The sequence below is a fragment of the Ochotona curzoniae genome, unplaced genomic scaffold (genome assembly GCF_017591425.1).
Source record: "Ochotona curzoniae isolate NIBS_2020 unplaced genomic scaffold, NIBS_Ocur_1.0 patch258, whole genome shotgun sequence".
NCBI classification, from domain to species: domain Eukaryota; kingdom Metazoa; phylum Chordata; class Mammalia; order Lagomorpha; family Ochotonidae; genus Ochotona; species Ochotona curzoniae.
In genome coordinates this window covers 83,597-101,770 of record NW_024466815.1, presented here as the reverse complement: position 1 = coordinate 101,770, position 18,174 = coordinate 83,597, and the positions used below count along the sequence as shown (strand labels likewise).

Genomic DNA, 18,174 nt, shown 5'->3' with positions numbered 1-18,174 from the left:
GAAGTAAATAGAATAATGAGGGTCCAGTGTGATAGCCTAGTGACTAAATCCTCGCCTCGCATCAGCTGGGATTCCATCCAGCTCCCTGCTTGTGGACTGAGAAAGCAGTAGAGGATGGGGCAAAGCCTTGGGACCCTGTACCTCTTTGGGAGACCTGGAAGAAGTTCCTGGCTCCTGACTTCAGATCAGCCCAGTTCCAGCTCAGCTCTGCCTGTTACAGCCAGTTGGGAAGTGAACCAGCAGATGGAAGATCTTTCTATATTTGCCTTTCTCATAAATAAATAAAATCTTAAAACACAAACATTTAAAGAGAATAATAAATGAGGAAATTAGTGAGTACCAAGATTGGGGAAAGTGTTGGGTAGCCAAACATAAGCTATTGGTGTAGAAAATAAAGGACATAAATTAAAGTTAGCGCGGGCAGTTCTTCTTAATTGTACTATTACATGTGGGGCTGGCACTGTGGCCTAGTGGACTGAGTCACCACCTGCAGCATCATTCTGCATGAGCAGCGTTTGAGGCCCTGCTGCTCTGCTTCCAGTCCTGCTCCCTGATAATTAGCTGAAAAGACAAAAGAAGACGGCCGCAGTAGTTGGGCCTCTTCCATCATGTGGGAAGTTGGAATAGGGTTCCTGGATCCTGGCTTCTGCCTGGCCCGGCCCTAGCTGTTGTGGTCATTCGGAGAATGAACCAATAGATGGAAACTCTTCCTTTCTGTATAACTCTGCCTTTCAAATAAAAAATTTTTTTTATAAGTTGAAAGATGATGCGTAATGTGTGAAAGAAACCTAGCTACCATGTAAACCCAAGATAGAATTACTAGAGAATGTAATAGTGAATGGCTATAACAAGCGTATGACGTGTAGTAGGAGCCCAGGGAAGGCAAATAGGAGGCAAATGGGGAACAAAGGAAAGAATGACTGGAGTTAATGGCTTATGGTAAATAGAAAGTGTGCAAAGCCATTTGCACTTTATTATAGTTAAAAACGTGAGTTGGGACTCTCAAACTTTTTTTGCATCCAGTAATTTGATTATCTTTCATCTTTTTTTTATTCCTCTTGTGATATCTATCATAAGTGTTTTAGATTTTTAAACTCACTGTGGCCTTTATTTTATGTTATGCTTTTTTTTTTCTATTAACAGATTTTCATTTGCTTCCTTGTGTTTTTAGAATAATAATATACCATGTGTTTCTTATTTTCTTTTAGATTTGGAATCCAGGTATGACACTAAAAAGTTATTTCAAGAAAAAGATAAATATGAAATGAGTTTATCTCAGTGGGAAATAATAGAAAAAATTAGAAGTCGTGGTCTTGATGACAGATTTCTTGGAAACGATGATGCATATAAAAAGTTTGAAGGACAAGATGGTCCTTACAAGGTACGTTTCAGGCAAGTGACAAAAACCACCCCTGAAAAAGTACCCACTTACAGAAAACTAGCTTCTCTCACTCTGTATCAGAAAAATCATAACAGAGAGAAACCTTATGAATGTGGGGTATGTGGAAAGGCTTTCAGAGTCCGCCAGCAACTTACTTTTCATCAGAGAATTCACACGGGTGAGAAACCTTATCAGTGTACAGAGTGCGGGAAGGCCTTCAGGCAGTGTGCCCACCTCAGCCGGCACAAGAGAATTCACGCTTCTGACAAACTCTATGAATGTAAGAAATGCGGAAAGATTTTTACATGTAGCTCAGACCTTCGAGTACACCAGAGAGTTCATACGGGTGAGAAACCTTATGGATGTAAGGAATGTGGGAAAGCCTTCAGAGTTCGAGGACAACTTAATCTTCATCAGAGGATTCACACTGGTGAGAAACCCTATGAATGCAAGGAATGTGGGAAGACCTTTCGGCAGTATGCACACCTGACCCGACATCAGAGACTCAACACAGCTGAAAGGCGCTATGAGTGTAAGGAATGTGGGCAGGCTTTTCTGTGTAGTACAGGCCTTCGAGTACATCACAAACTTCATACTGGTGAAAAACCGTTTGACTGTAAAGAGTGCGGAAAGGCCTTTAGAGTGCGGCAGCAGCTGACTCTCCATCAGAGAATTCACACTGGTGAGAAGCCCTATGATTGTAAGGAGTGTGGGAAGACCTTCAGTCGTGGCTATCATCTAACTCTCCATCAGAGAATTCACACTGGTGAGAAACCTTACGAATGTAAAGAGTGTCAGAAGTTCTTTCGTCGTTACTCAGAACTCATTTCCCACCAAGGCATTCATATTGGAGAGAAACCTTATAATTGTAAGGAGTGTGGGAAGGCATTTAGACTATTCTCACAACTTACTCAACATCAGAGCATTCATTTTGGTGAGAAACCCTATCAGTGTAAGGATTGCGAGAAGACTTTTAGGTTGCTCTCACAGCTTACTCAACATCAGAGTATTCATACCGGTGAAAAACCTTATGACTGTAAAGAATGTGGAAAGGCTTTCAGACTTCATTCTTCGCTTACTCAGCATCAGAGAATTCATTCTGGTGAGAAACCCTACAAATGTAAGGAATGTAAGAAGGCATTCAGACAACATTCACACCTTACGTATCATCAACGGATTCATAATGTAACTTAATTATAAGAATCTTGCTGTTAATTTTGTGTTAATGAACATTAGAAAATAAATTCCGAAGGGAAAGTTTAGAATGTGGGAATCTCTTACTTCATGCTCAAAACTAAGCGTAAGAGGTTTATTTAAAAGAAGAATATGCTGATGAATATTTGGAAGTCTGTCGCCAATACCATGTTGAACTTTAGGAAGTCATTCTAGAAGGCAAGTTTATTAAAGGAATGAATGTGGAAATTTTTTTTGTCTTACCTATTGTCATCATTATAATCTTCCATCCATTATATTTAATGGAGATTGCCAGGGTAAAACTCATCCTGAAAATTGATGAATAAAAGGAAAGAAAAGACATGTAGGCTGCATTTGCAATATATACTGTATTCCAGAACAACCAGAAGTTGGTGAGGTAAAATTTTTCTTTATTACAGGATTCTAGCTAATGAATGCAGAAGTAGAATTAGAGAATTCTATTAAGATCATTGTGTGTAGTGTAATAATAGATCTACACATGGTTCTCATAATGAATTATTGATCAGAGTCAAATCATCTGAACACTGATCCATCTTAACCTTGCAAAAAGTAGGACAGTAAAACGTTCCTGTGTGTTTCAGGATATACAGATCTTGCCAAAAATGTTGAACCAGAATTTAAGCCTCAGGACCTAATAGCAAGTTCAGAGAAAATTGGGGAATGGAAGAACTAATCATATGGCATAAAAGAAGCAATTACATCTAAATTGTAGATAATTCTACAAGAGGAATGACATGGTTTCTTAACCAATAAAATGACATTGAACAAGGGGAGTGGAACACTTAGCTATTGAAAAAGATTAAGAGACATCAATTGATTATAGTGAAAAGTCCAATTGATTATAGTGAAAAGTCTATTCTTAGATTATAAGTTGAACAAATTGTGAAGTAAGGTGTTTTTACAGTTGGAAAATTAGGAATGTTAATAGGGTTAGACAAAGTTTCTGTTGGGTCTGATAGTAGCATTATGGTATGCTTTTAAAATGTCTTTAGAAGAGATTCTGAATATTATACATGGGAGAGATGATGTCTAAATTATCCTTAAATGCTTATGCAAAAGCAAAGGGAAAGGTAAGTTTGGCAGAATTGTGGTAAACTGAGTATGGGTGCGTAGGTTTTATTTGTTTTACTTTGGCTATTCTCTTACGAGTTTTTTATGTTTAAGCATTTTCTATAATCTTTTAAGGATTAAATTAAACTTAAAAGTACAAGCAAGTTGAAGTGTGGCTTATTTGAAAGTGCCTATATATCAAACCTGTGGATGTTTCCAAAGCTCAACAGTTAGAATATGAAATAAACTGTAATGTATTCAGAAAGTTAAGATTGGGGTCCAGGCACCCTCCTACTTCATGTCTTATTTCTGTATCTAGTACAGCACCTTTCCGATAGTAATCTCTTCGTGTTCAAAGAATGAATAAAGAAAGCTTCCTATAACTAAATGTGGAAATTAATGGACAAGATTTGCAGTGTCAGAGATGGTACTCATGGTGACCACAAAGATTGAAGTAGGAGGGCTCAGCACAGTAGCTTAGCATCTAAAGTCCTCACCTTGAATATGCCGGGATCCCATATAGGCACCTGTTCTCATCCAAGTGGTGCCACTTCCCATCCAGCTCCCTGCTTGTGGCCTGGGAAAGCAGTTGAGGATGGCCCAAAGCCTTGGGACCCTGCACCTGTGTGGGAGACCTGGAAGGAGTTCCAGGCTCCTGATTGGCTCAGCACCGGCTGTTGTGGCCACTTGGGGTGTGAATCATTGGACAAAAGATCTTCCTCCCTGTCTCTCCTCCTATATATCTGCCTTTCCAATAAAAATAAATAGATCTTTTTTTAAAAATTGAGGTGGGAAACACTTCAAATGTGGTCAGTCCAAGTTAAATTAGTTAAATGTAAAACAAAACTCTCTTAGTTTGGCAGCTCAGTTTTTATAAAGGATATCAAGTCCTTTAGTTTCCCAAAGTGCATATTAAAATGTTTTAGAGATATTTATTCAATACATTGTGTTCTGATATATTTTGTATTTAAAATATAGTAAAATTAATTTCATTGTATTTTTGAATATGACTCCTAAAAAATTAAATGTCATCTGTAGCTTATGTATTTATGTTGTTAGCTCTGGTATAAACAACAAAATCGGACTAGTCAAATCAATACCCCCAAGACCAGAAAGCACCCAAGAATACAAGTCAGAAAGGCAATACAAGGGCAGGTGTGTGGTATCACTTGCGAGCCTAGCAGCTAAAGTCTTCACCTTGTAAGAGGACTGCTGGGATTTGAACCCACACCCATATGGAATCCTGGCACATTGCAAGACAAGGACTTTAACCACGAGGCTACTGCACTGGGTCCAGATTTGATTTTTTTTTTTAATGTAAAACACTTCTGTGATTCCAAAGCTAAAAACATAAAAGAGGGGACAATCTCACATCGGTGCGTCCCTTGCAACCTGTTCCATCGTTCCCGCTTTGAAAAGCATTTTCTTTTTAACTTCATGATAGTTCCTTTTAAGAAAAATTTCAGTGCTCTGATTATTACTGGTAATAACTACCTCCAAACAGTTTCTTTTTTTGAAGATTTGTTTTTTTTTTTATTTTTAGAAAGATTGATAGAAAGCGATCTTTTCCATTCACTGATTCTCAAGTGGCTGCAAGGGCTGGAGCTGAGTTGATCTGAAGCCAGGAGCTTCTTCTGGGTCTCCCACTCGGGTGCAGGGTCCCAAAGCTTTGGGCCATCCTCGACTGCTTTCCCAGCCCACAAGCAGGGAGCTGGATGGGAAGCGGGGCAAATTTACAGAGATTGGTAGGGCCAGGGTGGAGAGCAGAGAGACAGAAAGAGCAGGAGATCTTCCACCTGCTGCCTTATTTCCCAAATGGCTACAGTGTACAGGGTTGGGCCCACCTAAAGGTACGAGTCAGGAGATTCATCTAGGTCTCCCACGTGAGTGCCCAAGCACTTGAGTGATTTTCTGCCACCTTTCCAGGCGCATTAGTAGGGAGCCAGATTGGCAGTGAAGGGCTGAAAGTCGAATCAGCTTCTATGATGGAATGCTGGAGTTGCAGGCAGCAGCTCAATCTGCTCTGTCGCAACTGCATCCCTGATTTTGCCCTGTTACAAGAATCTACTGTCATTGAAAGTAACTGGGATCCTGTGAGAACTGTTAATCCTTTTTGTGGGTGGCACCTCCAATGACCTAAGTAGTACCTAGCGCAATGTGTCTTCTACGCATTTCACCAGCTCTGGTCATTGTAAGACTGAGAATCATGCTTCCAACACATGAACCCTTGGAAGATATATTCTAACCGGAACCAAAAACCATTGAAAAAAGAGATTAAGAATTTCCATCCTATCAAATACTGCTGTCTGTAGAAGAACCCGAAGTTCTAATGCAGAAAACCAGAAATTGTGGTGAAACACTGAGAATGTCTAATCTGACCTCCTCCTACCCTTGGTTCCTGAACTAATCCATGTATAAGATTTTGGAGATGTAGCATCATGTGCTGATCTTTTGTTCAGAGCAAATATACAGAATAATCACCAATATCACATACTATTCCTCTTAGATAATCCTTATTGTGTCTGTTTCAGAACTTTTCATCTGCATATGATCAGTTGTCTTCTGGGAGTATACCCAAAACATGGTGAATTCATGGATATGATCCTATTGATTCACTTCTGTTATAAAATAAATTCCGTAGTCATAAGTAATGTCATATGGGATAATCTCAAAATAAACAGGACATTTAAAATTTTGGAGTTATGGTTGGATAGGGTAAACTCGTTTCAATAGTAGCTGGCTATTTTTTATCTAGTGTAAAATTGCAGTTTGATATTTTTTTCAGCACCTTGAAGATATTATGAGACTGTTGTAGCTTTAGTTGCACTGTTTCAGCGTCAGCTGTCAGTCTTATTGTTGATTCCTGTCACTTTTGGTAATGTTTGATTTCAGAAAAGTTTTCTTTATTCTTGAGATTTTGAGATCTCTTGTCACTGTGATTTTAGTTAAAGTTTTAGCTAATGTTTCTTTAAATATTCTTCTGTTTCATTCTCTTTGTTCTCCCCCTGGGTCTTCAGTTACGTGTGCTTGGTTGGAACCTATTCATTGATTCTACGCTGACACTTAACCACTTCCCCTCTTCCCCTGTAGAGCTGCTTACTCTTAGAGCCTTACAGCGAGAATGGGGCATGCAGCCTGAACACTTTTGTTTCCAGCTTTCAATTGCATTTTTCACAGGAAGCTTGCTAAATAGCTTAAACCTCAGGGCTTCCTTCCAGTGCCCCCCTGTATATTGAAGTAACTTTGTCCAGTTCACGATCAAAATCAGAGTAGAAGGTGTTGGATTTGTAAACAAGGCCAAAGCAGTCAGGCTCCGAGCTGTGCACCCTGTGCAGCAGTGTGGGGTGACTGTGCACGTGTGGGTTAGAAAGAATGGGAGTGTTTTCTGTATGGGTGTGTTTGGAGGGCTGTTACTGTGATTGTGATTGAGTGCAGGCTTTATGTGTGTGTAAAACCTGCTTTGGCTGTGCAGAATTTGGCACCTGGCTAGAATAGAGCTGATGTAATGGACATTGAGTGTGTTCCTGTGTTAATAAGGTAGTTTTCTGAACCAAGCTCCTACTAGTTTTCAAGAGGTTATGTTGGATCCCATGCGAAAACCTAGTGGCTAAATCCTCGCCTTGCAAAACCGCCAGGATCCCCTGGATGCCGGTTCATGCCCCAGCTGCTTCACTTCCTCCGAGCTCCCTGCTTATGGCCTGGAGAAGCAGAAGAGGAAGGCCCAAAGCCTTGGGACCCTGCACCTGTGTGGCAGATCTGGAAGAAGGTCCGGCTTTGGATCAGCTCAATTCTGGCATTGTGGCTACTTGGGGAATGAGCCAACGGACAGAAGACCTTTTTTACCTCTCCTTCTTTTTGTAAATCTGCCTTTCCAATAAAAAAAAATCTTTAAAAAAGAGTTTATGTTAGGGACGAGTGTAGTGGTGTAGTAGGGAAAGCTGCAGCCTGTGATAGGGTACCAGTTCTTACCCCGGCTGCTCCACTACTAATCCAGCTCCCTGCTAATGGCCTGGGAAAAGCACTGGAAAATGGCCCAAGAATTTGGGTCCTACCACCCTTACGGGAAATCCAAATGAAGCTCCTGGCTCCTGGCTTCAGGTCTCACCCTGCACTCAAACTTGTGCCATCTGGGAAGGTAACTAGTGGATGGAAGATCTTTTTGTGTCTTCCTTTCTCTCTATGTAACTCTGACTTTCAAAATGAATAAATTGCTTTTAAAAGACCTTATGTTAAATATTAGGAAATATTGGGACCCAATTATTAAGGCACTTGAAATTGGTCAAGAAGTAGTGCAGAGTTGGTCATGGTAGAATCTTTAAACCCCTGAAATCATCAAACTCTACAAATCAGAGCTCTTTTCCAAAAAAATTAAGTTCCTTGCACACCACTGCCTGTTGGTAAACTTTCCTCCTCTGTGTCTAGGTTGAATAAAAGTGAGGCATCAATTAATATCAACTAAGACATAATTATCAGGACAGCAAATGATTTTTTAAAATCCATTGTTTCAGAATTGTGGAACTTTTGGCATCCTAAGCCTGTTTTCCCAGGATAAAGCAATAATGTTTGATAAGCTTGTGTCTTACAAACTCTTCATTATGCATGTAACACTCCCAAGAACAAGTTAATAGTTAAGGAGAATAAGGTATTAAAAGTTATAGGTAGTTACTTTAATGTTTGTGATGGACATGTTGAACTCATAATTTTTATAATTACATAGCTTATCACATAGAATTCTTTTATTTGTTTCCATGATTCAGGCAGGTTTTTGTTGCCCTGCAACTATTGGGAGGCAAGAGGTAGGAGCACTGGGAGATTTTTAAGAAATATTCTGGCCTTTGCTAATTCAATGGAGCTGCTTGATCAACATTACTAGGGGGAAAAAGTTTGAAAAACTCGTTTTACTATATGAAAAAGGAAGAAAGATTTTTCCCTTAAATTTTTTTTTTTGCATAAAATAACCATACTAATTTTGGGTTGTAACTCAAGATATGTGTATATAATGATCAAATAGTGCTAATCAGCATTTCTGTCACCTCAAGTACTATCGTTGCTGTATGCTGGGACCGTCACTCTTCCGCAGTTACTTCGCAGTATGTTCATTAGCTCTTGTAGACCGTCTTTACGCTATGGTGCTGTGCCCCATTGGGATTACTCCTCCCTCCAGCTGTGTCCTGGAACCCATTACCTAGCTTTACATTTTCTGCCCCACCTCCTCTGCTGACATCTAGTCTAATCTCAACTTTTGTGTTACCAGTTTTTTTTTTTTCAGTTTCCACAGATGAAAACACGCAGAATTGGTCTTTTCTGTTTCTGGCTTACTTCACTTAATATAGTGTTCTCCAGTGCTATCCATGTTACTAAACCTAACAGGTTTTCATCCTTTTTAGGGTTGAATAATATTCCATTGTACATGTGCCACGTTGAAAAATCCGTTTTTTTGTATATGGACAGCTTGGTTAATTCTGCATTTTGGCACTTAAGAATAGCCCAGACAGATATTTCTTTGGTATAATTGTTCCTTCATTTTGGAAACCCATCTAGTAGTGGGATTGCTAAATCATCTGATAGCTCCTTATTATATTTATTTTAAAGTCAGAGTGACAGATACAGAGAGAGGGATGGAAGTACCTTGCATCTCAGTGGTGCATTCCCAGGTAGCCAGAACAGCCGCATCTGTGCCATGTCAAAGCCAGAAGCCAGGAATTCCATCCTGGTCTCCCACATGGACTGCAAGGACCCATCTTCCACTGCCTTCCCAAGGTAGCATTAGCAGAAAGCTGGGTTAGAAACAAAGCAACTGAGATTAGAACTGGCACTATAACATTTGAATCAACCATCACCAGTAGCTGCCCAACCTGCTCTCCCATAACACTGACCCCTGTATGACAACTGTATTTTCAGTCTTTCTAAGGAAGCTTCGTACTGTTTTCTGTAATGGCTGTGTGAATTTACATTCCCACCAGTAGTGTATAAGGGTTCTTCTTTGTTTGCGTCCTCACCAGCATTTTCTGTTTTGGCTTTTTGGTAACAGGTAATGTAACTGGAGATACCTCATCTGAGGTGACCCCAGATCTGATTCTTGCATGTGCTTGCCCCGTTCTGGCTCTCACACTCACCAGTGGGAATCATAGCCCAGCTGGGCATTCCCTTAGCTCCTCAATCAGGCCTGTTCATAGCCACAGATCTTGCCACTGACCCAGCTTGGCATAACCCATTCCCTTTACTTGCCTTTGCCATCAGATGCTGCTGCCTGATCTGTCCCAGTCCTCCAAAACCAAGTCTCACTGGTGGGCACTGTAGTCTAGCTCTGGGAAGTCTCCCATCCCTGGCTCCCGTCCCTGGCTCATGCAAACCAGTAGGTGTGATAGCCTAGCCCAGCATGACCCGCATTCCAGCCTGGCTCTTGCACATGCCAGTGAGCTAAGGTTGGCCCGGCTCTGCCCAGTCCACCCCTTCCAGAACCAACCCACACACTTACCATCAGATAGAGCTACCTTGCCCACACTGACCAACACCCAGGCCTGATTCACAAGCTTATCAGCAAGCTTTGACCCACCATGGGAGTGTCCCAAGTACCTCCACCAGACTCATTCCCAGATTCAGCTCTCACAAGTGCCAACGAGTACTAGGCCCTTACCCAGGAGAGTCTGCCCCCTCTAACCTAAGCTTTGTATGAGCCTGGTGGATGTTGCAGGCCAGCCTGCCCCACACTCTCTTCTTGGGTAGCCCTGCCCAACCTGATCTGCACCCCGTCCTGGCTCTCATGCTCATCAGCAGGAGCAGAGGCCCACCAGGGAAGTCCTCACAATGTTATCCCTGGTCTCACGTGTGCTGGTGGGTGCTGCAGCCCAGTCTGGAATGGCCTACCTCACCTCAGCATTTGCCAGAAGATGCTAAGGTCTGGCCTGGCCTGATCTGTCCCCAGTTCCAACTCTTGCTGGTGAGTGCTTCAGCCCAGCCCAGCCCAGCCCAGCCAGCCCCCAGTCCTGGCCCTAAGGTGAAATGACTGATATTGCTGTCAAACCTGGCTTCTCCTACCCCTTGTCCTGATTCTCACATCTGCCAGTGGATGCTATAAATTAGCCCAGTCTGGCCTACCCCCAACCTACATGTGTGCTGGCAGGTACTGCAACCTGGCCTGGTCTGGGCTGCTCCCAACCTTTGTTCTTGCACTAACCCTCAGGGACTGCATCGTGACAGAGGAGTTCCCCCAGGCTCCTTTATCAGGTCACCTCCCAATCACAGATCTCGTGCACACCGATGGGTCCTTGGCCCAGCCAGACTTGGCCCATCTCCTGTCCTGGCAGGCAAAATGGCTTTGCATGATCAACCCACATCCATTCTGGCTTAATTTTAGGTGCTACAGCCTAGCCACATCTGGTCCACCTCCAGACCCAGCTCTCATGTGGTTCAGCAGGTACTGAGACCTAGCCCAGCCTATTCTACACCCTGGCTGTTGCAAGCACAAGTGGGGCTTGAGCCTAGCCTCTACTGGCACACCCCAAGCCTAATCCACACCAGGGGATGCTACAGTCATGTTTAACCCAGATAACCAAGCCCCTTACAGATGTCACTCCCACTAGTAGGAGTTGCAGCCCAGTGGGACATCCCTGTAGCTCCCTGACCAGGCTCCTAGCCACAGATCTTGAGCAAGCTGGTGGTTTTTCTGACCCAGCCCAGCATAGCACATCCCCGGTCTTAGCCTTTGCCATCAATGCTGCAGTCTGATCTGGCCTGGCCCATCCCCAAAACCAACTCTTGCTGGTGGTTAATGCAGCTGAACCCTGCTCAGCCTGCCCCCATCCCTGACTTTCATGCAAACCAGTAGGTGTGATAGCCTAGCCTAGCCCAGCATGGCCCGCATCCCATTCTGGCTCCTGCAGATGCCAGTGTGCTACAGTTTGGCCTAGTCCTGCCCAGTCCACTCCCCCTCTTCCTTCCCCCACCCCTCAATCCCTGAGCCAATCCACACACCCACTGACAAGTGAAGCAGCTCTGCCCAGACTGACCAATACTCAGCCAACTCACACACTCCCCATTAGGAGCTACAGCCCACCAGGGGAGTTTCCCAAGTTCCCCCACCAGGCTCACTCCCAGACCCAGATCTCATGCGTGCTAGAAGGTGCTGAGCCCTTACCTGGCATGGTTTTCCTCCTAGTGTTGGCCTTTGTGTGTACTGGTAGATGTTACAGCCTGACCTGCCGCACACCCAGTTCTTAGGTGTGCCTGCAAGTGCTGCAACCTGTACTTGCCCTGCCTGTTGCCAGCCTTAGCACCCATGAGTGTTGGTGAGTTCCATGGTCATGCCTAGCTCAGCCCATTACCATACCCAGCCCTCGAGCAAACCAGCTGATAGGGCAGTTCCATAGGGGGTGAGTCTGTAAATTCCCCCTGCAGAATCTACTTCCATACCTGGCTTTCTCACATGCTAGCTACTGTCATGGCCCAGTCTAACATGGTCCACCCCCTGCCCTGATACTCATTGTCAGGTACTGTGATCGAGCCTGCCAGGCAGTCTGCCCAGCCCTAGCTTTTGTGTGCACTGGTAGATGGTAATTGATACTAAAAAGCCCAGTTCAGGACTGGACTCCCACGTGGGCAGGTGTATTGGTCTGGCCCAAAAGGTAGCCTGATTGGTGGAAGTCCCTCAGAAGACACTCCTCACCTGGCACATTTTCTCTCAGTGGTCCTCCCTCACACACATCTCCAGACCTCCTTCCCTGAGCAATCTGCTGCCCCTCTTGCTCACCAGCATACAGATCCCCAAGCCTGGTCTTCTGGCAGTGTGTTGTGCCATCCTGGGGCCCTGCCCACTTGCCAGGGTCCCACGCATGCACGAGTGCGGGTCCTTATACCCCTTTTCCTAGTGTGCTTGCATCTGTAAAAATATATGACTTTAAAAAAAAAAATTGAACTGGCAACTATGCTGACACACTGGTATAGCTAACACATATTTGGCATTAAGCAGGCCCAGAATGCCCACCAGCTATCATCTGCTTTTCTCCCAGCAGTGTAAAACAGTTGGCTAGGTACAATACAACCTAGTCAGCTGCATACAGCTGGGGTGTGGTGTAGTTTTAACTCGGATGTTTTTTTGTTGATTTTTTTAAAAATGTGTTTTTTATTTGAAAAGCAGTGTTACAGAAAAAGGAGAGAGAGAACTTCCATCTGCAGATGGTTACAACAGCTGGAGCTGAGCAGATCTGAAACCAGGAACCAGGACTTCTTCTGGGTTTCCCATGTCAGTGCACATGCTCAAGGACTTGAATCACCCTCTATTGCTTTCCCAGGTGATAAGCAGGGGGCTGAATCAAAAGTGAAGTGGGCAAAACATGAATGGGCACCCGCATGGGATGCTGGCAGTACAATGGAGGCTTGGCCTACTATCCATCCTCCCTCCATCCCTCTTTTCTCTCTTGCTTCCTTCCTTTCTTGTTACCTTGACAGTGGTGAACAGAAGAAGGAGAACATGGTTGGAAGTACTCTCAGGCCCAGAGCTAGCAGGTATCTGCTTCAATCGTGGAAGGAGGTAGAAGCAGGGGCTCACCCAGGATCCCCAAAAAGATCAACTTAGTTTCTCACCCTGGCATCCCTCTGCATGCATAACTAGTTACTCCCAGTTGTGAAGGGTACTTCATGAGCTTGTGTGTTGGGGTCACCATTGCACTGTAAGACTGTGTGTGTGAGCCGACAGCCCCTCTAGGGTGTCTGTGGGGCCCCCAGGATCGTGACAGGTATAGGTTTCCGTTTGCTGGGGCTTTATGAATCTGACAGTGGCTCTGCTCTCAGGATAACAGAATGATGGAGCAGCCATGGCTCTGGGTGTTACAGGTAGACAGTGTGAGTTCCTTGTGTGAAGCAAAGCGATAGCACAGGCTTCAGGCAGATCCAGAGCGCCCAGCTCGGATTGCTGTCATCCGGTGTGAAGTAATCTTTTGAAACTCTCCTGTTTACCCTGTCCCTTGCAAAGGGGGGGCCTCCTGCCACCAGCTGGGGAGTCAGAGTTATGGCTGCCAGTTTCTTTTTCTGCCTCTGACATCATTTCAGTTCTGTGTGTCTAACTAGGTTCTTGACTCTCCCTGTTGAGTTCTGGTGGTCTGCCTTGGTTACTCACCTCCAATGCAGTTATTCAATAGTTGCTTGGGTTATTTGTTGTGGAGAAGGAAGTGCTAGGCACCCTTATTCGGCCATCATGGAATTCTTTCATATTTTGGGAAGTGCTTTCTTAAATAATAAATACCAAGAATTTATTTTTCATAACAACAAATAACTTTATTAACTATTTGTTAAATGCTGTCTGATATGATTTGTGTTGATATACCAATTTTACAATAACAAATTATCTCTAATTTAAAGGTATATGATGAAGTTAGTTCTGCAACTGTGGTAACTGTGATAGCCGAGACACTTGAAAGCAACATCTATATCAAAAATTATGACCAATATTTTCCATTGCCATGCTTTTTTTTTTCTACATGCTCTCAGTAGTTCTTGGTCATTCAGCAGTACTGAAAAAATATATCAATATTGAGAGAATAAATTTGTAATTCAGCATGAAATGTATAATCTGCATAGTAGTTAATCTGAAGTACTACAAAAAATCCGGATGGTAAATCCCTGAAGATATTGATGGAGGCATTCTGGAAAGCTACAGGATTTTTGAACCCATGGAATTTCTGGAGGTAAATGCATTCCTGAAGTATGCTACACATCTTTTCATTATACTGCCTTTTATCATGTTACATATTTCATTCCACTGGTAATGCAAAATGAGATTACTAGGATGAAATGTATTTTTGAAGAACAATATTTCTACAAGGTATTTCATGTGGACAGTTGACTTATTTCAGGAATATATTCACAAAAGCACTAATGAGATTCATCAAGTATGATATCACTTAATAACTGCTGCTTTTTGTGTAGGCTGTGATGCAACATGCACAGTTAAACATAGCAAGCAGTGTCATTCAGTAAAAACACTCTTTGAAGAGTGTCTGTATCCTCCGTGTCGATTCAAGGGAAGGACATATTATCCTGTGTCCCTCACTCACATTTCTAAGTATATACTCAAGGAAAATGAAATGAATGCATTTGTCCACAAAACGATTTGACCAAGGATGATAACAACAGTTTTGTATACTTTAGTCCAACATATGATACAATATTATTTTTCTAGCTGGATCGAATTTTTAACCTCTTATAACAATTATTATCTCAACCTTTTTTGCCTGATCTTTGTGGAGCCTCTTCAACAAACTATTTGAATTTAATCTCTATAAGAAACAGTATCGAGTTGAATCATTTAAAAATTCCTTTAAAATTCATTCTGTTAATTTCTTCTTTTTATTTAGGGCATTTAATTCACTCTCATGAAATATAATTACTGAGAGGAAAATATATTTTACCATTTGCTGCTTTTTTTTTAGACAGCCTGTCTTTTGCTACTTGTTTTTTATGTCATATTTCTTTTTATTCTCTATTTCTGCTTTGTTATATTTTGTTTAGACATATTTTCTGATGCATACTTTTATTTCCTTTTCACCCACTTTAATATTTAATTTAAATGCGTTTTAGTGGTTGCTGTGGAGAATCACATCTTTACAATTATTTCAGAGACACAAACATCTCATTTTCTTAACTACTCCCCGAATGTCCAGGTCAGTTGAGGCTAAAGTTGGAAGCCAAGAATGCTGTCCAAGGCTTCCACATGCATAGCTGGAATCCAGTTACTCTGGCCATCACTGGTGTCTTCCAGAGTCTGCAGTGAAAGCTGGGAGTGGAGCCCAGGTACTTGGATGAGGAGAATCAATGGTTTGACCACCATCTTGAATGGCAGACTAAATGTCTCTCCACCGCTATGTCTTCATAAATAACAACCTAGTTTGAATTAATACCTACTTGCTTCAGTAGTACACAATGTTGCTTGCATGATTCTGCCATCATGATTTATGTACGCATGTCATAAAACACATCTTTATGCATTGTATGTGCATCAGCATTGATTTACACATATTACTGTATATACTTCTTGAAACAGAAAAAGAGGAGTTGTGGTGCAACTGGGGAAGCCTCCACTTGGGATACTTATATCCCATATTGGAGTGCCTGGTTCAAGTCCCAGCCACTCCACATTGTGTAATATCCCAGGTTTTTAGCTTAGCTACCTATTGGGAGAAACCTACCGCATCTTTAGAGAAAGGAAATTCCCTCAGCTAAAGTTTTTATTGCACAAAGACAACTGAATAATTTGTATATACAAAGGTCTGGCATTATGGCATAATGGGTAAAGCTACAACCTGCAACACTTACATCCCATATGGGCTCCGGGTCAAATCCCAGCTGCTCTGCTTCTGATCCAGCTCCCTGCTAATGTTCCTGGGAAAGAGGTGGAAGGTGGCTCAGGTGCTTGGACCCCTTCACTCATGTGGGAGACTGGAAAAAGCTCCCGGCTTTGGCCTAGCCCCGACCAGGGTAGTTGTGGCCATCTGGTAAATGCACCATCAGATAGAAGATATCTCTTTCTCTGTCTCTCTCTCCTCTATAAAATAGATCTATGCTGTTGGAGATATGCCATCTTCCATCACATATCTTTCAGAATGTCATTCTCACATCTTCTAAATCCTATCTGTATATGGTTGCCTTGACCTCATTTTCTATCAGAATTATTTTTGTTATATGGGAGTCAGCTTTTTCCCCTCAAATGTTGTTAATTGTGATGAATGCTCAAGTTCTGCGGATGAGGCTCCTTCCGTGCAGAATAGGATATTCTGCTCTGATTTTTACTCTGACCTAATTTTCAGGAGAGAGAAGGAAGCAGCAGCTTTGTAATGCTGCGTGACATCTTGCTTGCTTCTCCTAGGGATGCTCCTGCTTAACCAGTGCAGGGACCACTCACTAGTCTCTCATATTCCTCCTGGAAGCCGAGGACAGTAACGACTAGCTGTTTTAAAGAAGAGGAGCACGCTAGTTATTTACTTCCCCCAAATAACCAATCTCATTACTCTCACTGTCTCCATATTATTCCTATGACAAACCCTAGGCAATCACCCTTGCTGTGTAATACTCATCTTTTAAAGTGGTACCTATTACCTTATTTTGGTTTCTGATTTATTTAAATGATCTAATAGCAGTTGCTTTCTGTATTTCAGATATCCTCCAGTATCTCTGATTCCTCAGCAGTTATTTATATTTTAATAAGCCATTTATATGCATGTGTGCCTGCATATATAAGCAATACTCCCAACAGTTTACTAAAATTTAATTGAAAATAATAAAATGTGTGTGGAAAGTTATTTTCAGAAAATCATCTTTATAAGGAATTAAATTTGTATGAATCCTTGCTTAGTTTGTGTTTGTGTATGTACATATATAAATTGTATCAAGTATAAAATACTTTCATATTGGCACAGTATTGACCTTACCACAAAATATAAACAAATCTTCACTGATATTTGGTCCAATGTAATTATAAGATAGTATTGACTGTGAAATGGCATCATTTTGAAAATGCTAAAATGGCAAGGGAAAGTGGTTTTTAGCATTGATGAAATTGAGGTATTGATGAAATAGGGCTAAATATATCTAAGAGAATAAAATTAAAATATAACAATTATAAATTATTTTTAAAAGTTATGTGGGAACTGCCCAGATCCAGAAAATTCGAGTGCCTGGACATCATATATATATCATTTTGTTGACATTTTATTTAATATTTTGACTTTTCCTTTAATTAGAAATCATTTAAATTTTACTTTTTTACAGTTGGATGATGTCAACTATGCAGCATGAACTGGGAAAATTCTGGTAAGGATTCTTTCCTTGAACTTTTAAAATATCCATTTAATTGCTTCTTGGGCTTTTGGTGTTAAAATCTAATTAAAACGTACTATGCTGGAAAACATATAAGAAATCATTTGAGTTAAGTTTAATTATCCTCTAAATTTACCAGTTTGTTTAGGCTTGGTTATATTTTTTTAATTCCAGTGTACTTTCTCAAAAATACTTCATTATATGTGGACTGTGTAGCAGCATTTTCTCATGATTTAACTAGGTGATATCTGTATCTGTGGTGAAGTCACTTTCTTTGTTCATGATGCTGTCACTGTGTGTGTGCCATTTTTTTTTCTTTTCATCAATATTTGGAAAAAATTAGGTAAGTCCATTTGTTTACTATCTCTCTTATTAATGTCCAAATTTAATTATATCAGCCTCATCTGACTTTAGCATTCACTTTATTTTCCCTAAGTTTTATCAAATGCTTATTAAGTGAAAGGTAATCCAGCAGGTGCTAAGGACAGAGAAAACAAAATATTCCCTACTTCAATTGTGGTTTTCTATGTGCATTAAGCAATATTAATATCCCAGAGACTAGAGCATTGATCACATCCCACATTTCATCGCGCTTAAACAATTGTTTAAATTGTGATTATCAGTTTAATCCATGCCTATCTGATACATGCAAGTATAAATTTCTAAGAGAAGATTCAAATTATCACCAATTACTTAACTTAAAATTAAGAAAGTAATGC

The 18,174-nt window shown here is 41.5% G+C and overlaps 1 protein-coding gene across 1 annotated transcript in view; it reads left to right on the top strand.

The window, feature by feature from the left end:
- LOC121166871 (zinc finger protein 420) overlaps positions 1-18,174 on the top strand; it is a 211,096-nt gene that overhangs the window by 122,781 nt on the left and 70,141 nt on the right. Inside the window, exon 7 of the mRNA XM_040996185.1 lies at positions 1,529-2,566. Within this exon, the coding sequence (XP_040852119.1) occupies positions 1,529-2,566 (1,038 nt within the window). The remainder of the gene's footprint in view (positions 1-1,528; positions 2,567-18,174) is intronic.